General features: G+C 36.0%; 1 protein-coding gene across 2 annotated transcripts; it reads left to right on the plus strand.

The window, feature by feature from the left end:
• Positions 1–810: 810 nt before the first annotated feature.
• Positions 811–19,430, plus strand: IMPA1 (inositol monophosphatase 1; the record flags this gene model as incomplete). Of its 2 annotated transcripts, XM_080694042.1 has the most annotated exons (8): positions 811–873; positions 1,265–1,398; positions 3,648–3,752; positions 6,295–6,340; positions 8,514–8,622; positions 10,438–10,546; positions 17,912–18,063; positions 19,315–19,430. In XM_080694042.1, 8 exons carry the CDS (start codon positions 811–813, stop codon positions 19,428–19,430), a joined length of 834 nt encoding a protein of 277 aa, XP_080550168.1. The 2 variants fall into 2 exon arrangements, with proteins under 2 accessions (XP_080550168.1, XP_080550169.1); XM_080694043.1 differs by lacking the exons at positions 10,438–10,546; positions 19,315–19,430 and having other exon boundaries at positions 17,912–18,051.
• Between the last annotated feature and the right edge of the window lie 781 nt (positions 19,431–20,211).

The raw sequence follows: 20,211 nt of genomic DNA on the forward strand, positions 1-20,211 counted from the left end.
TTTCTGAGTATAGCAGCTTAAAATGCTTCCTTGTGCTAGGTACAGATTTTAGAGGGTGATCAAACAGGAGACAGTCTTCAGAAGTCAGTGGAAAGCTGGACAGGTCAGAATACAAAAGTATTGTTGCTTTTTTATCCTCTGAAAGTAAAGGAAATAAATTTTACTTTTTAAATTATATTTTTAGTCCTAGATTTTTTTCTCTCTCACAATGTTATAATAGAAAGTGCTGTAGACTCTGTCATTTGTCTATATATAACTCTGGGTGAATTTGCTTTTACCTCTGAACCTTAAATTCTTCATCTTTACAGCTTTATTTTTTATCATATATATATATATATATATATATATATATATATATATAATTTTTTTTTTTGCGGTACTAGTTTTAAGCACCCAACTGCCTGGCATTCAGTTAGTACATGTGCCGTCTGCTCTTTGCCTTCAAAGTTTCTTTTATTTCAGCAGTATCAATATTCTCTTTATTTTATTCTCTACCAGCTATATACCTGTTCATTAAAATATTTCTTGTTCATCCTTCATTTCCCAAACTGGTGGGTGCTTTTTGTAAATGTGATATAGTTTTAGACACATTGGAAGACAATTTCATGCAACAGTTTTTTGTTATAAAAATGATCTTTACTCTGTCTGGGAGTGAGTTTTGGGGGAGGAAATTCAGCTCAAAAATAGGGAAAGGGATGAATCCTGAAACAAAAGTCTACTGCCAGTTGAGATGCTTTCATGCAGTAACTAAATAAGACTTTGAGAGACGTGTAACTACTTTGTGCTTTTTGTGTTAGATATATTCAGAAGATGGCTGATCCTTGGCAGGAGTGCATGGATTATGCAGTAACTCTAGCAAGAAAAGCTGGAGAGGTATGAATTAAAATTTTGTCGGTATAATGTGATAGGTATAGATAGTGTGTGGTTTTGTTAAATAAACATGTATTTTGATTAATCTACATTTGTTTTCATCTTTCTAAGCTCTTTAGTGACTATTTCAGTCTTATGTCATTAACTTTTTCTCATGACAGTTATGAATCTAAAATAAGAAATTATGTAACTTTGTACCTAGGAAATCATAACCATTATAGGCCTATTTCATAAGACATTTTGTCAGAAAATTTTAAGAATATCTTTTAAGATAAATTGAGTGTTTTTTAAACCCTATTTCTGTATTTTACCTTTTTTTACATTTAAAATTAAATAATTTTTTAATTTAAAATTACATAGGTCTTCTATTTGCTTACCAAAAAAATCTTTTTAGGTTATTCGTGAAGCTCTAAAAAGTGAAATGAATGTTATGATTAAAAGTTCTCCTGCTGATTTGGTAACTGCTACTGACCAAAAAGTTGAAAAAATGCTTATCTCTTCAATAAAGGAAAAGTTTCCATCTCACAGGTATTTCTTATATCTATTTCAAATGATAAAAATGAAGCCTAGGTTTTAGAGTAAATATATTGGGAAAAAATTTTGATTTTAGACACAAAACCTGTTGTTAGTTAACTTAGGCTGAAAAGGAATTTATTTTGAGGGTATGGGGCAGCTCAGGCCAGGAACATGGAAGAGAGAAAGGCATGCTCGCAGACAGGAACCATTGCTTAGGATGCCACTGGTGGCCCCACTCTTGAATAGTAGTTTTGGATACTTTCAAGCCAAACTTACATTTTTACTTCATTAGCTTAAAATGATAAATCCTGAGCAGCAACATGTGATTGCTGAGCTTAGGCTTTTGGGCTATGCTTAGGGAATAGGGAAGGGGGCATATTTGGATTTCTTCATAATAAGAGAGGAATGTTTGAATGTTCGGAAGCAGATGTCTGCCATAGGCATGATTTAAAAGTTCAGAGACTTTCTTTTCTTTCCTTTTCTTTTCTTTTCCTTTCTTTCTTTCTTTCTTTCTTTCTTTCTTTCTTTCTTTCTTTCTTTCTTTCTTTTTTTGTTTGGATATACTGGGGTTCCTGGAAACCCTTCTACCTCGGGGTTACACTCCCAGACCTATTTTTATACTTTTTTTTTATTTGGAAACAGGGTCTCTTAAGCCAGCGCGGCTGGCTTCAAACCTGTGCAATCCTCCTGTCTCTGCCTCCCAAGTGCGGTGATTACAAGCATGTGCCACCACACCCGGCAGAGATTTTATTTTCTATATTGCAGATTTCTTTATATGGTAGAGTAGTGATGTTTATAGAGAGTTTAAGAGAAAAATCTAAAACTAGGGCTAACAGGCATAGAAATATAGCAGAAACATTGTCATCATTTTAAAGTTTTAGCACTTCCATTTTATACTTAATCGCAATCATGCTATTGGCCATTCCTGGTCTTTTAGACATTGAGGGGAAAAAATAACTGTGGCTAAATTAGTTCCTTCAATAAAAAGGTTTACAGCTAAGAGAAAAGATTAAGAAAAAGAGAAGAGGAATATGACAAATGATTATTAAGGCAGTTCAGTGTTGAATAAGGGAAAATAAATAAAAAAGGAAAAGGGAATATAGGACACCAGTAAACTAAGGTACCATTTATGAAATTTATATAAGATTTATTATACAGTATGTTTTCAGAAGGCATGCACACACAGTAATTTTGGTGGGTGATTTACTTGTTCTCATTAACTTATTTAATGTTCCTCTGTATTAGTCATTTATTACTGCAAAGCAAGTTGCCCTAAAAACTTAATGTTCTAGACAGCAAACATTTATTATTTCACAGTTTTACTGAAGTTGGAAATATAAGCCTAGCTTAGCTGCATGGTTCTTGTGAGATTCTGTCATGAAGTTAAGTCAAACTGAAAGACAAGGCTGCAGTCATCTGAAGTTCTACTAGGGCCAGGGGATTCCTTCACTTCTGTGATGGTTGGCAGACTTCAGGTCCTTGTGGGTTGTCTTCTGGCAACCTCCCTCAGTTCTTCACTATGTGGGCCTCTTCTCTAAATAGCTCACAGCGTGGCAGCTGGCTTCTTTCTTGACAGGGAGGGAGAAATGGAGCATCAGTATGGAAACCACAGGGCCATTTTGTGAATAATCTTCAGTGTTGTATACTTACACTCTGCGTTATTCTGTTGGTTAGAAATGAGTCACTCTGTCCAGCTCATACTCAAAAAATCGTTTTTAGGATCTACATATTGACAGAAGGAGTATTAGAAAATTTGTGGGCCTACTTTTTTATTAATCAAGATGAATAATATTTTAATAAGTTAAAATAATACAAATATCTATCAAAATTTTAGGTCAAGAGAGCCCACTGCTTTGTGTTTTATATGCCTATGTCATTGTGCAGTAATAGCCCTGCCTGCCAGTTTTAGAAGGGTGTATGGGCTTACTTTTAAAATCTTCCCATTTCATTAATTTTTCATTTGCAACAGATGCCTTTTTTAGGTGCTTTGTGTGTGTGTGTACGTGCATGCTCATGGGTGTGCCATTATTTACCCTGATTTTTGAATTCCGGAGCTCTTTATTTGCCTTAGTGCTAGGAGAAATAAAATAAAGCTTTGTTGTTTAGGTAAAGTTTTACAGAAAGTAAAAAGGATTAATAATTAAAAAATAGTATATAGACTTAGGGTCTGTTTTACAGCAGACTCTAGCTAAGGAAACATTCTGATTTGAAAATTATTGAAAGTAATGTAGAGATTAGGAGTTTTTCTTTTCTTTTCTGAGTTTCATTGGAGAGGAATCTGTAGCAGCTGGGGAGAAAAGTGTCTTGACTGACAACCCCACATGGATCATTGACCCTATTGATGGAACAACTAACTTTGTACATAGGTATGTTTTTTAAAATTTCAATATAATTACTATTTGTATATTAACTGGATGGACCTTTAGAGTACTTTGCTCAGGAGCATATATACTTTAGGCAGTTGTGTAATTTGTTTACATTTCTTTATTCTAAGAAAGTACCTATAAAATGTTAATAGTAGAGCAAAATGTACAGTATTAAATATTAATAGTGGAGCAAAATGTATAGTATTAAATGTTAATAGTAGAATAAAATGTAAGCCTTTTATCTTATGTAGAGGTGAAGAGAAAGTAATGTAGACTTGTACTGTGAAATGCTTTGTTCGTTGTTTTTTGTCTCACTATAAGAGAATTACTTCAGGAAGCAACATTACTGCTTTGAGATTAATAAACTAACAAGGTCACTATTAGGATGAATTTAGTTCAGGAGAGAAAGCAATGTTAAAAAGTGCATGGGTTTTAGATCAACAGACTTGGACTTGAATTCTGGTTTGTTTTTAGTTGGCTTTGTGACCATAGGTAAGTTAGTCTTTGTAAGCATCACTTTTTAAAATACTTATAAATGACCATTTTTTAAACTATTCATTATCATCATAGTTTACTTGCTTTAACATTAATAATACAGACAGAGAGGACCATTTTTAGTATGTGTATAGGGAACCTGAATTTGAAGTACAGATTTTTTTACTTCAAGATATCAGATGTCCATCGGGGTTACTAGTTGTGAAGAGGCAACACTTTGGCCAGCTCCTTTAATTCTCAAACTATTTGCCTCCATAGGACTCAGTCATGTGGGGCTGAGGAGGGCAGATCTCAGGGCATGGCGGCAGAAGGAGGCCAAGGGAGAGCACATGGGCTGTTCTCTTTACTTAAAAGCGGCCTAGGAGAGAAAGAGCTAAATAGCCATTTTTATGGCACTTGCCTCATGGAATTGTTTTGGGGACTTAGAGAGTAGTACACTTATGTAAGAACTTATGATAGTGCCTGCCACAGAGGAAATATCTTGCAATGCATTATCTCTAGAAGAAAGCCAATGGAATGATAATGGAAGTTAAAATTAGTACCTAGCCTGGTGGGATTCCACTTAGATGTTAAACATGTAGTGCACATATTTGTATTGCACAAGAATCATTAAAGTTTATAAAGCTAAATCCTAGAATCTTTATGTAATAGAATGTTGTGTCAAAAGAAAGCAATTCACGATGTATTGTAGCATAAAAAGATAATACAGTGTGTAATAAGATAGTACAGTGGGTCCTATTTTTGTTAAAATTAAACTCTCTGGTGTAATCCCAGTAATTGGGAGGCTACAAGGATAGCCTCAACAATGTAGCGAGACTCTCAGCAATTTAGTGAGATGATCTTACCAAACAAAACATAAAAAGGACTAAGGATGTTGCTCGGGGTGGAATGCCCCAGGGTTCAATCACCAGCACCACTAAATAAATAAAATAAGTACTCAATATTAAATACTTGAGTTTTATTTAAAATAATTATGTTGCACCTATTTTGTCTATTTTGTTTATCCCGATTTTCTTTGGAGTCAGTAATTAGAACCTTTCTTCAAACTCTGAGGCAGCCATGGAAATCACTATGGCTGACACTTACTTTCAAATGTGAAGCTCTGAGTTTGATGTCAGACTAGAGATAAGTAGCAGCACTATAAGTACTTGGATTTACCATAGATCTTACCAGTGGAAAAAAATGAGTGAAATACATTTTTTTTATAGTACTGGATATTGAACCCATGGGCACTCTACAACTTTGGTACACCCTCAGCCCTTTTTATTTTTTACTTTGAAACAGGGTCTTGCTAAGTTGCCATGCACTGGCCTCCAACCTACGATCCTCCTCATCTCAGCTTCCCAAGTACTGAGCTTATAGGCATGAGCCACCATGCCTGGCTAGGAATCTTATTTAACTTCAATATAAATTTTTTTCGATTTATTTTTCAATTTATTTATTTATTTAGATACTGGGGATTGAACCCAGAGAGGCATTCTACCTCTGAGCTATACCTTCAATCTTATTTTATTTTTTTATTTTGAAACAGGGTCTTGATAAGTTGCTGAGACTGCCTTTGAACTTGTGATTCTCCTGTCTTAACCTCCCAAGTACTGGAATTATAGGAGCGTGCTACTGTGCCTATATATATATATATATATATATATTTTTTTTTTTTTAAAGAATATTTTACATGGTTACTATATATTCATGGCAATTGACCTTGAATATATAGAAAATGGCATACAGTGCAAACTGTACTTCTCATGTCTGCTCTTCAGTTTCTTTTGATCTATTTTTGGAAGTGACCATTGTTATTAGTTTCTTAGTTTCTTGTGAATTATTTCAAATATGTTTCTTGCTTACAGAAGATTTCTCTGTGAATGTATGTATTTATGTACATACTACCTCCTTCCTATTTACACACACTAAATACCTGTGCTATGTCTTTGGTAGGGAAAGAGGATGAGACTTTGTATGAAAAATGTATAAGCATTTATAAAAAGAAGAATTTTATTGAAATCATGTTCTATCTTGGTAAATTTGTGGGTCTTTTTTTTTTAAGATTTCCTTTTGTAGCTGTTTCGATTGGCTTTGTTGTAAATAAAAAGGTATGTTGTTTTTAATGTATGGTTCATAAAATGCCTTGATATCATTTTCTGAGAAAGAGTAATTGTCTCAGTAATAAGTTCAGATTTCTCTATATTCAATTTATATATTATATTGAATATATGTCATCAGACTTAAAATTTTCATAATACATTTTTAGTGAAGAAAATGTAATATCAGATGAGAAGCAGGAGTTAAAAGGAGAAAATACACAAAAGTAAATGAAATACAACTTAGTATGTAATCATCATTAAATATGTAATAGAATCAGATATATTAACAGTTTATGTGATCCAAAGTGCTGCATACACGAGGAGAGATTTGAGATAGGAATGCTTTTATACATGTCAGTGAACAGAGACATTCTAAGTACAAGGAGTGGCAGGAGCCATTTTGCATGGTTGGAAAATGCAAAGTACAGTTAGGAACCTAAAATTGAGTGTTTATATCTAAAGCTCAGTAGTGTAAAATCCATAGCTATTGCATTTCTTTGCTGTTTGGCTATTTGACTTGCTAAACAGTGAAAGATGTTTACTAATATCTTACCTACCTGTCTTCAAGGGGATTGTGATATATTTGATCAACATGTACAAAACACATTTAAGCTATTTCTGAAGATAAAAAACAAATTAGTTAAAATGAAAGCTTAGCTACAGAGTTGTACTAATCAGGGAGAACATCCCAGAAGAACTAAGTGAGCATTTAGCATGTAACCAGCCTTGGGGTATGTGCTATCCTTGCCACTGGACTTGCAGTCAGCTTTCTTCTCTGAAGATACAGCATGCAAGGAACCATCTTGGAAGAGAATGGCAGACACCGAACCTGCTGTCAGTGCAGAGTCAGATATGTGAACAGATAAAAGCCCATGTATGTGGTAGAACCATGAAAAACAATGACAGCAGCAACAACAAAACCCTGTATTGCATAGAAAAGGTTATAAACAGTTCTGTCTAGAGTAGGTTAGGAAAATCTCAGTAACGGGAGTATTAGCAGTTGGTTGTATCAATCACCACTTAGAAAATTAGAAATTTGCCAGATAAAAAGAAAAGAAACACATTTCAATAGAAAGAATAGTTTGGAGAGATTAAAGAAGTGATTTTGACCTCTTTGAACAAGGTTTCTTCAAGACTAGATTCTGAAGCATAGGCTCTCACCCATGATGAGTGGGTTGATGGAAGCAAAGGTTTTTGGTATAGCTGAATTTGTGGACTATAATGGACCAGCCTGTAAGAATATGGAGAGATAGAAGAGAAAAGGAAGCAGAGGAAGAAGGAAAAAAGCCTGAGGTACACAACCTTAAGGGTTGGGCAGGGAAGAAGATTCTAACAGTAACACTGAGATGAATTCATGAGGTAGGTGCAACTTAGCATATAGCCAGAAGCATGAAATATTAACAAGTATCCGTGATGGCCAGCAGTCTCCAGTTCTTTACTGGTCCTTTGGTTGGTAAGAATTTACTCATGTTCCTTGTCCTCAGATTTCAGAAGAATTAATGATCAGAGCAGATGCCAAATTGTAATTTATTAACAGGAAATTGAGAGATGCAAATTGTACACTATTTGACAGGAAAGGGGGAAGGTTTGAATAGTGTCTTTTGTCTTGGGTATGCTATAACAGAATACCTGATCCCAGGTAATTTATCATAAAGAGAGATTTATGGATCTACAGTTCTGGAGACTGGGATAAGGTCAGCAGGTTCAGTGTCTGCCATTCTCTTCCAAGATGGTTCCTTGCATGCTGTGTCTTCAGAGAAGAAAGCTGATTGCAAGTTTTTAAGGGACAGGAATTCAACTGTAAACAGTAAGAGAGGGGAAAACCTGGGGAGAAGTTACCAGAAGAAAAATCTAAGAAAACAGTGATATTTGATGGGGCAGTTTTTAAGAATTGGAGAGGACAACTCATAACACACAAGGACATTTTCACACGAGAAAATAGGACAGGGCTGTCTGCATCTAAAACTAAGAGAGAGTGAGAAGTTGGGTGTCCCATGTCTAGGCCTGGATGGGAGGAGTCAGGATTTTAGGTCTGATGACCTCTTTCTTTGTTGGGGCTGGAAATTAATTGAATCATGGTTAGTATATACTAAAATTTTCTGGTTCCTTTATTAGAAAAAAGTTTTGATTTAACGAAGAAAAATATTCAGGTTGGTAAAGGAAACTTGTTTTTCCTCTGCAGATGGAATTTGGAGTTGTGTACAGTTGTGTGGAAGATAAGATGTACACTGGCAGGAAAGGGAAAGGTGCTTTTTGTAATGGCCAAAAACTGGAGGTTTCAAAACAAGAAGGTAGGTTTGTCCTCCAATTTGGGGGGCAATTGATATTGTATACTCATATTTTGTAGTTTTTTTTTTAAGTTCTCCAAGTATTGACTGCTTGTGTTTATTTTTTCTTTACTTTTATATTTGACTTCAGTTTTGAATATGGTAGTGGAAGCAGTGTAAGGAAATGTAATTGAGCAAACACATTTTTAGCTGAACATTGTACTAAGTGATGGAGATGGAAGATGAATAAGACTAGCTTTCCACTAGCTTCCCACTCATATGGAATTCATGGTTTATTGTGACAGCCATAACATCGTAAGAATTTCTCTGATTTGATGCCATTGAATCAAGTATTAGACAAATCAAAATAAACTGCTAAAACTAACAATCATTGAAAATGACATGCTATGATAGTCCCTCAGTATCTTTGGGGGATTGGTTCTAGCATCCTCTGCTGATAACAAAATCCATGTATGCTCAAGAATCTTATGTAAAATGATACTGTATTTGCATATAACATACCTAAGTATTCCCATATACTTTAAGTCATCTCTGGAATACTTAAAATATGTAATACAATGAGAATGCTATGTAAATAATTATTATGCTAAATTGCTTAGGGAATAATGACAAGGGGAAAATATCTACATTTTCAGTCTAGAGGTAGTTTTTTGGGGGGAAGGAGGGGGTATTTTCAATTTGAGTTTGGTTTAGTCCATGGATGCAGACACTGTGGTTATAGCAAGCAACTATACATTTTTTGTGTGTGAGCTAGATGATTGGCATTTTAATACTTTTTTTATGTGATACCTGATTGAAATTTTGAATCACCTTTCATAAGCCACATCAACATTTTTCAGTTTCTACTTTTATATTCTGTGTTTATGTGCAGGGTACTGGGCATCAAACTAAGGAATCAAGCATGCTGTGCAGACCCTGCCACTGAGCTACATTCCCCAGCCCCCAAATTCTTTTGTTGTTGTTGTTGTTTTAATGGTACTAGGGATTAAACCCAAGATCCTTGCTTTTTTTTTTTTTCTTTGAGACATGTTCTTGCTCAGGCTGGCCTTGAACCTCCCTTTGTATAATCATTTTTTACTTTATATAATGTTCAGTTAAATTATGTAATGATTGGAAGTAGTGCAACAGTCCAACATGCTGTGAACAAACAAACAGCACCTCTAAGCTGGTGGGAGGAGATGAAGTGTGGAGTGTGTGTCTAGCTTCAGTCATGCTATTTCAGAGAAGAGATTGAAAGTACTAATCTGTCACCTTAGTAAGTGAAGGTCAGATAAGGGAGCTACCACTCTTAACTTTTTTTGTTGTTTCTTTATAGTGGCACTGGGGATTGAACCCAGAGGCGTTATACCTCTGGGCTACATCCCCAGCCCTATTTTTTATTCTTTATTTTGAAACAATGTCTTACTAAGTTGTCAAAGGCTTCACTAAGTAGCTGAGGCTGGCTAACTTGTTTTTTGTAACTTTTGTTTTATTTCAGACTCATATATTTCTAGTCAAATTTAATTTATAATTTCTGCTTTTTTAATAAAGATATTTGCTTATTTCCCACTAAAGGTATATATACAGGCAAACTGGTGATATTCTATTCTTTTGGGGTAGTGTCAAAGAAGGTGGACTCTTTGGTGTGTATTAAAATGATTACTTGAAGGTAATAAATTTGTCAGTATTTTAACATTTAAAGTTTAGAAAGAAACAAATTTGATAAAACTAGAAAGAAAGATAAAGGTGTCCTGTTTGATTCTGAATTTCAAGTGTCACTTTTTTTCTAGAGTTCTAACTATTAAAATACAGTGGTTATCTAAAACATTTTCATTTCAGATATCACCAAATCACTCTTAGTGACTGAGTTGGGCTCTTCCAGAACTCCAGAGACTGTAAGAATTGTTCTTTCTAATATGGAAAAGCTTTTTTCTGTTCCTATTCATGGGTAAGCTCTTTTCATTTCCCATCTAAAGTTCTGGGTAATTTGCTATTTTAAAGGAATGAATTTTCCTTTAGAAATAGAATTTTTATTAACAGACATGGGAATAGGTACCATAATTCTGATTTTATAATATAATTTTGAAAACTTTTTATTTGAAAATAATTTCTAACTTAACAAAAAATTATAGAAATAAAATAATACGAAGAATAATAGTATGTTTTTACTCACATTTAACTGCTCTTAACATTTTAGCCTATTTGCTTTAGCATTTTATCATTGTATATGTGTATTTTCCTTGAGCCATGTTAGAGTAACTATATATATCATGGTTTTTTACTCTGAAATCTTTCAGTGTATTTCCTAAGATTAGAGATAATCTCTTCTACAAACTCGTAGTTATTGACTTCTTAATTTACTTTTATCTAACTGCCCATCTATATTTAGTTTTGTCAATTGATATATTTTACAGCATTTTCCTTCTTCCAGTGCAGGGCCCAGCCTAGGTCAGCACTACATTTTGGTTGTGTATGTGTGGTAGGGGCTAGGGGTTGGTGCTGGTTGAAACCAGGGCCTCACACATGTGGAGCATTCATTCTACCGCTTAGCTGCACTCTCAGCTTTGATACTACATTTTGTTGCTGTATCTCGCTAGCCTTCTTAAATCTAGAACATTTCCATAATTTTGATCTTCAAAAGAGACTCTTTTAATTTCTATATATAAGTACTTCTCCCCTTGTCACTTCTTATTTTAGATATTTTTATTCTTTGTTATTTAGGGGAGAGGATCTTGATAAAATAAACTAATGGTTTGTCTTTTTGAAGAACCAGGATTTTGATATAGTAATTTGGTCTAATGTTTTTCTCTCCTCTGTCTTATATGTATTTTCATCCATGTGATCTCTTGTGGTTCACTTTATCCCTTTCGTTGGTGTATGTTCCTTTTTGAATAAAAATTTTACTTTAATATTTTATTACTGATATAAACATATCAGTATGAATTTTTATTTGGTCACTGCTTAAATTGTATTCCATAGATTCCACTATATACTCTTTTTAATGAAAGTTATTTTTCATAAATTTTGAAATTTTTATTTTCCTTCCAAGAATATTGTTTTCTTTTATCTTTTTTGTGGTAATGGGGATTGAACCCAGGACCCGCACATGCTAGGCAAATGTTTTACTACTGAAATACATCCCCAGCCCTTTTCTATTTTTTATTGAGAAAAAGATGTCAATGTAATTTTCTTGACTATTTAGTTATCCTACCTTTTATTGAAGGCTCTTAAGATTTTTTTTCCTTCTTAATCTTCAAAGGCTAATAATTTCACAAGGATTTATTTTAGGATTATTCTGCTTCAGTTTTCTCTTAAATGCATATCATGTCTTTTTATTTCTGGAAAATTTTTTTAGTATAGTTTTTTTAGAAAGTTTTCTTGATTAGTTTTAAATATTTCTTTATTTCTGCTCTTTATTTTCTTCTTCAGAGACTCCGGAGAAATGTTCAGTATCCTTTGCATCTTCTGTTTCAGCCACTCTTTCTTTGTCCTTTTTTTGCTTTCTTGTTTTGCTTTTACTCATTTGTCTTAATTATTAAGTTTTCTTTTACATCTGCTCTCCTTTGGGCAACTTGTCTTTATTTCTCATATCATTTTATCTTTTTTCCCACTTCTTTCCTGAGTTCAGTCATCTTGCTTTTTTTGTTTTATTTCTGTGGGTACATTTCTGCTCTTACTATCTTTATTTTAGTATACATAAGTGTTTGGGGATATTTCATTCAGATTTGATTGATGTTTTAGTTTTCTTTTGCTTCATTATTGGCTTCTTTTTTTTTTTTTTTTTAACAGTACTAGGGATTTAACCCAGGAACATTGTGCCTCTGAATTATACCACCAGCCCTATTTTTTTTATAATTATTTTTATTGGTGCATTGTAATCACACATCCCATTGGAATACAAGACTTGAGAGGATATACAAGCACACATCATCCAGTCCCCATCCCATTCCCCTCCCCCTCCCTCGACCCCCTGTTTGCTTGGTGATTAACTTTGATACATTTGTTTATGTACCTCTTGCGTTTTAAAGAGGCTCCATCCTCCCCTATTCCATACCCTCTGATTGGTCACTGTAATTGCTTCACTATAGAGCCCTTTCTATAGCTCGACTTCTTCCTGTTACCCCTTTCCTCCTAGTTATTGCTGATTAGGGGAAGCATCTGGTTTTTATTTTCTGTGATATTTCTCTGTGCATGCCACGTTGCAAGTACCGATCCCACTCTTGATGGCCCCAGTAGTGGCCTGGCTACCCCGTGGACTGATCCAGACCTCGCTAGCTAAAGCAGCAGCCTTGCCTCATGGGAGGCCCCAATTCTGTTCTCGCAGGCCCCGACACCGGCCTAACCCCTCGGCTGGCTCCGATCCCGGCCTTGGTGGCCCCGGCCCCGGCATTGGCCTAACCCCTTGGCAGGCTCTAATCCCGGCCTCGGAGGCCCCAGCACCGGCCTTGCCTCACGGCAGGCTCCGATGCCGGCCTCGCTGGCCCCTGCACTGGCCTAACCCCTCGGCAGGTTCTGATCCCCGTCTCGGAGGCCTCAGTAGCGGCCTTGCCTCACGGAAGGCTCTGATGCCAGCCTCTGGCCATGGCACTGGCCTAACCCCTTGACAGGCTCCAATCCCGGCCTTGGAGGCCCCAGCACCGGCCTTGCCTCATGGCAGGCTCCGATGTTGGCCGCTGGCCCTGGCATCGGCCTAACCCCTCGGCAGGCTCCAATCCCGGCCTCGGAGGCACCAACACCGTCCTTGCCTTATGGCAGGCCCCAATGCCGGCCGTTGGCCCCGGCACTGGATTAACCCCTTGTCAGGCTTCGATCCTGCCCAGCCCTATTTTTAATTCTTTATTTCGAAACAGGTTCTCACTTAGTTGCTGAGAGCCTCACTAAGTAGCTGAGGCTGGCTGCGAACCTGCAATCCTCCTGTCTCAGCCTCCCAAATACTGGGATTACAAGTGTGCACCACCATGCCCGGCTCATTAATGGCTTTTAAGGAAGACCAGATCAATAAAAAAAGCAAAACATTTTTATTAGTAATGTCTGCTGTTCTGCAGTAGTTTCAGTGGATATGTTCTACTTTTTCTATTTCTATCAATTTTGAGATCAGGATATCTGTGTTATGCCCTTCTGAATGTCTATTAAATGGTGAGGGAGGGTTAGGTTGCCATTTCTAATTTTTCTTATTTCTACAGGATCCTAAATTCTTTGCTCTTAGTTCCTACCTTTCCTTTACTAAAGCTGTCTCCAAGAGGTACCAACTGTTCTGTCTTAGCTGATTCTTTTTCAGAGCCATGGCTTCCCCAAGACTGCCAGGGCAAGTTGTCCATATTCTCTAGCTCAGCCCCTGAAGCAGAGCTGTGAGTTTGGGGTGGTTTTGCCTGTGTCCCTTCTTTGTCCTCTGTTCCTCTCAGCTCTTTGTCATAAAGGCTTTTTAGCTTCCTCTCCTCATTTTCTGCATCTGCAAGCTTGCAGTGCTTTTAGAATTAGTTCGTTTTGCTTTCTTGAAGGTAGCTTCAGCAATTATATTTTCTGATTCCTAGAAATGTTCAAAGAATGGGTTCTGTGGGTTTTATTTGGCTTGATTTTTTTTTTTTTCCAAGAAGGTAGTAGGGAGTTTGAATACCTTTAGAGTTCTTCTGTAAGGTGTTTTTATAAGTGAAGAATTAAAAGCAAATATTGCTGGGAGCAGTGGCATGCACCAGCAGTCTCAGCTACTTAGGACACTGAGGCAGGAGAATCACTTGAGCCCAGGAGCCTTACCTTGTCTCAAAAGTGATTTAAAAATGAAAAAATAAAAAATAAAAAAAGAGGTTCAAGGTCCTTAAATTTATTATAGATCATGGCTATATTAAATAACATTTTTCTTTTAATGTAGTTGTTTGAATGAAAATCATGATCAAACTGCCAATAATAGGTTTTTATGATTCTACTTTACTGCCAGCTGCTCCTACCTTTTTTTTCCCTTGAAAATATCATCACTGAGCCGGGCATGGTGGCGCACGCTTGTAATCCCCGCGCTTGGGAGGCGGAGACAGGAGGATCGCACAGGTTTGAAGCCAGCTGTGCTGGCTTAAGAGACCCTGTTTCCAAATAAAAATAGGTCTGGGAGTGTAGCCCGAAGGTTCCAGGAACCCCCAGTACCACCAAAAGAAAAAAAAAATCATATCATCACTGAGTTATGACTATTAGCACTAATTTAAAAATTATGTAATCATCCTCTTTTGTAGAAGAGCTGCCTGAGGTTCACTGAGGTGAGGTGGCTCCCTGAGATCACACAGCCAGATGGGGATGTGACTTCAACCCTGGCCTCCAGATCTTTTCTCTTTCTCTAATATTTAACTTCTTTTAGGAGTCAAGACAGTTAAAGTATAGTCTGGCAATAGTACAAACTGTGATTATAGGCTATAAATCTGTGGCCTGTGTAGTAATGAGCAAAGTAAAAGAGAGAATCACTGACACAGAGCTACAGAACTTCCAGAATGATGTCCTTGAGGCAAGAGCAATATGATTTTTAAAAACTCCTGCTGGCTTTCTGTTTTGAGACAAGGACTTTAACCAGGGGCAATAAAATGGTTATGTTAGCCATAAAAGAGCTGTAAGTGGTTTACAACCATAACCTTTTATTTTGCCATTGACTGGTCAAAGTAAAAAATAATTTTTACTTAAGGATTTTTTTTAATGGTTTAGCCAGGAAAATGTTGCCAAGGATATATATTGATTTTTTTATTTCTTTTTATGATATTTTGCATTCTGCTAATTTTTAAGTTTTGCAATAGGATTTCAGAATGTACAAAACAAATTGAAACCAAAGAGATTTATAATCTGGTTCAATGCTTTAAACAAATAGAAACAGTCTATTAGGTTGCTAACTAGGAAATAGTAACATTTATGAGATAGTAAATTACTGTAGGTCATTTGCTTTTGTTTAATTTTGAAGAATTAATTTAGAAGAAATGAGCTGGACATGGTGATGCACACTTGTAATCCCAGTATTTGGGAGGTTGAGACAGGAGGATCGCAGTTTGTAGACAGCCTCAGCTACTACTTAGTGAGGCCCCTTGCAACTCAGTGAGACCCTGTTTCAAAATATAAAGAATAACAAATTAATAAGGCTGGGGGTATAGCTCCGAGGTAGAATGCCCCTGGGTTTCATCCCCAGTACCACCAAAGGAGGAGGAGGAGGAGGAGGAGGAGGAGGAGAGGGAGGGAGGGAGGGATGTAATGTGTCTATTATTTAATGTTTGTGGCGTCATGGTTTAGAGACTGGTTCCGTTGTAAACATAGCTACTTTTTACTAAGACCTTTTATATGCCAGGTACTCCCCTGGATGCTTTACATATATTATTTGTAGTCATTACAGTAGTGAGCTAAGGCAAATTGATCCCCATTTTAAGAATAAGAAAGCTAAAACTGAGACATTTTCAAGATTACAGTTATCAGATAAAGATAGGATTTAGAATACATAATGCAGAATATGGGCCATACCCTTATTACTTGGTAATTGAATAATCTTTTTTAATCTTTTTGGTAATCCTTTGGAAATATTTGTCTATAGAAGATTATGCTCTCCTTTTTTTTTTTTTTTTTTTTTTGCGGGTTTGGGGATGGAACCCAGGGGCATTTGACCTCAGAGCTACACCCTCTGCCCTATTTTTTTTTTTTTTTTATTCTTTATTTTGAAACCGGGTCTCACTGAGTTGCAGAGGGCCTCACTAAATAGCTGAGGCTGTCCACAAACCGCGATCCTCCTGTCTCAGCCTCCCAAATGCTAGGATTACAAGTGTGCGCCACCACGCCTGGCTAGAAGAGTATGCTCTTGCTGAGTGCCATACTCCTTCCCTGGGAGCCCATGGTGTTCACTGGAAGTAGACAGAGCATTGCCAGCAGCTATCACTGTTGTTCTAGCCCAGGATTCTACCCCAGAATAGAATGCCAAGGGATTATTTGTGAAAGAGTGTGTTGTATTCTTTCTAGAGCATGAACTATGGATACATGTGCTATAAAGTACATATCCCATGTGAGAAGGGAGCAAATGTACCTTCTTTTAAATAAAAACTAAACCCACTAAAGTCGATTTTTTTAGATCAAAATAAGTATCACTTTTCATCAATTTCCCATAATTTTAAAAAACAATCTGTGAAAGATCTTGCTGACTAGAACTGAATGCCATATTTCCTGAAGTTTCAACAATTACAAAAGAAGTTTGAGTAGAAAACATTTGAAAATAACTTGTAGACATGATTCTCCTTTTTCTTAAATGTTTATTTTCTTAATAAAAGGGGCATTCTCTAATATAATCACTGTGCATTTAGAAAAGTCAGGAAATTAAACTGATTCATAACTATATAGTGAAGCTATTTAAATTTTGAAAAACATTCTAATCCAGAGTTCAGTCGAGGATCCTGTGTTTTATTTAGTGGTCATTTCTGACCTGTTTTCTTTAGAGCAATTGCATAGCTTTTCGTTGTCTTTTATGGCCTTGATGTTTTTGAGAGGCATAGGCGAATTGATTCATAGTACATCTCTTTATTTGGATTTGTTTTCCTCTTGGCAGGAATGCCACAGAAGTAATGTTCTTCCTCCTCGAGGCATTTTGGGAACCACATGATCCCTGTTTGTCCTGTTATGAGTGATAATAACATTGAACACTTGGGAACTGTAGACCATCATAAAGATGCTATTTTCCCCATCATAATTATTTGGAGAGAAACTTTGATACTAATGTAAAAATCAAACTTTAGCAATTACTGATGAATCTCTATCAAGTAGTCTCCATACTTAACTTGGTATATTTCCAAGGAAGAGGTGCAGTCAGAAGGGAAACCTGAAGTACTTTTCCAAGGCAGGCCCAGATCTATGCAGAGCTGAGGCAGGTGTGACCTCTTCAGTCACATATGTGATACACACCCAATAGAGAATGACCAGTAACATGACGTTTTGAATATTAACATTGTAGTATGTGTGTTTGTGTGTGTGTGTACACGTGTGTGAAATAATAGAAACTGCAGTGCCTAGATTTAGACAAATATAAATGTATATGCATACCATGATGGTAGCATTATAGCATTTCTTTGGTGATTTTTTTTCCTGAAAAATCATTCTAATTTATATCTTTTTAAATGAATAACGTTTAATTTATTATTTATGAGAAGTTATTTTATGATTTACATAGTACACCATGATAATTATTTCAAAATCAGAGCTTTCTTCTTTTGTTTTTTTTACAAAAATAGTTCAAGTTCTCTCAGTCAGCACTGAAGCTGGTTAAGGAGAAATACCTTATTTGAAAGGACTATTTTCCAATCTTATTTCCACATGTTAGAATCCGGAGTGTTGGGACAGCCGCTATTAATATGTGCCTTGTGGCAACTGGAGGAGCAGATGCATATTATGAAATGGGAATTCACTGCTGGGATATGGCAGGAGCTGGCATTATTGTTACAGAAGCTGGGGGAGTGCTAATGGATGTAACAGGTAAAATTAAGAGAATAGTAAAGCATTTTTCTCTCCATATCTGTTAGACTTTCCTCTCTTTAGGTTTTTTTTTAAAATTGTTGATACATGTTCTGCTTTAGCTTTTAAGGCAAAAAAAAAAAAAAGCTATATAATTTTCTACAAAATCAAAATAAACATTAGGATATAGAGGCAAGAATAGGAGGTAATGGTGATGTGACCTGATAATGAAAAATGGCTAAGCCTCTTTCAAAGTGAGTGCTGGGAGCTCCTGAGAGGCTCAGGTCTAGACGGGCATTGAATCAGGCCTGTGCCAGCGGCTCTGTGTGGTGGCTGTGCCTTTACTGCTATGCTCAGCTTTGGGCCTAAAGAGGTTAGATACTTGCTTTGAGATGATGGTGAAATATTTTACTTTTTACTTTATTTATTTATTTTTTGGGGGGGTTACTGGGGATTGATCCAGGGATGTTTTGCCTCTTAGTCTCACTTGGTGGCTAAGACTGGCCTCAAACCTGTGGTTGTCCTGTTTCAGTCTTCCATGTACTGGGATTATAGGAGCATGCCACTGTGCCCAGCTTGATAGTGGAATTTTTAAAGGATGAACCCGATTCAGATGATTCATCAGTGACCTCAGGAAAAATAAAGACATAGGAAATGGGAAAGGGAGGGAGTGTGGAATAAAATGCATTAGAGTTATATTTCCTGTCCATAGATTCTCAAACAATAATGAGGCTAAAAAAGAATGCATAAAAGATGAAAGAGAGCTGAGCATGGTGGCACACACTTGTACTCCTAGTACTTGGGAGCCTGAGATAAGAGGATTGGGGTTCGAGGCCAACCTCAGCTACTTATTGAGGCACTCTGCAACTTAATGAGACCCTGTTTCAAAATAAAGAATAAAAAAATCAAGCTGGGGGTGTAGCTCAGAGGTAAAATGCCCCTGGGTTTCACAAGTACCACACACACAAAAAAAAAGGGGAGGTGGAGGGGAGGAGGAACAGAGAAAAAAGTGACATTTTTCAGACTGGTATGAGCTGAAGACAGTCCCCCCCTGCCTTCGTTATTTACTTTAAAAAGTACATAAAAATTCAGTTATGTACTGAATGTACTTAATTGTAGTTATGTGATGGAGTGAGCAGATTTGGGAATTTTTTTTAACAAAATTGAACATACTAAAATGTTGGGATTGACCATGCTACTTATTGCTGTACTTGTTTTTGCTGAATTATCATTGTGTAAAATGTAACTTTTCCATATTTGATTTGATTTTAGGTGGACCATTTGATTTGATGTCACGAAGAATAATTGCTGCAAATAATAGGACATTAGCAGAAAGGATAGCCAAAGAAATTCAGATAATACCTCTACAAAGGGATGATGAGGAATAATTATAGTAGCCTAACGTTCAGTTGTAGTTGCTTTTCCCAGAGTAGCTGACACATGGATGGATATCTATTTCAGATGTATGATAATTGCTTTAAATTATCTTTGATGTCATAATTTGAAAATGGGAGCTTTTTCCATTGACTAAGTATGCAAAAATAGAGTGTCTCATTGTGTTATTTTGAATGTAAATATACTTTGGGAAAATATACAGGAAATGTAGTTCATGAGCTTTACACTGAAATAGTCAATTAGCTATTTTGTGTTTCTAAGTAAATATTGTTCTCTAAAATTTTGTCTCTTAATTAGAAAGTTGCCTTTTAGGAAAAAATTTCTTTTTATTCCAAAGCCATATTTAATTAACTTTGTAATGGTATAACAAGTACTTCTTAGACTAAGGTTGTCTTTCTTTCTTAGTAGAAAACCTTATTTGCTTTATTCAACACTGTATTCATAGCACCTAGAACAGTACCTGTGAAAGAGAAGGCAACCCAAAAATACACGTTTTAAGAATATTTTTAAACAGCTATTCCTAGTTATAATATATAATGAAATCACTGTATTTTTGCTTCAAATTTTGAAGTAAAAGTTATCTCATTATTCTTTTTATATTTCCTATTACCGTATCATTTCATATTACTATACTGTTTATAGTGTTCATTATTGTGGGCATTTCTGCAATTAGTATATGCTCCTAAGCACACATTGTATATGTTTGGATTTCTTTAAAGTCCCTGCCTAAGAAAGGAAATGTTTCAAAAGACACTGTCATCAGGTACCTAATAT

The sequence above is a fragment of the Muscardinus avellanarius genome, assembly GCF_963383645.1.
Source record: "Muscardinus avellanarius genome assembly, chromosome: 4".
In the NCBI taxonomy this organism is placed as follows: Eukaryota; Metazoa; Chordata; class Mammalia; order Rodentia; family Gliridae; genus Muscardinus; species Muscardinus avellanarius.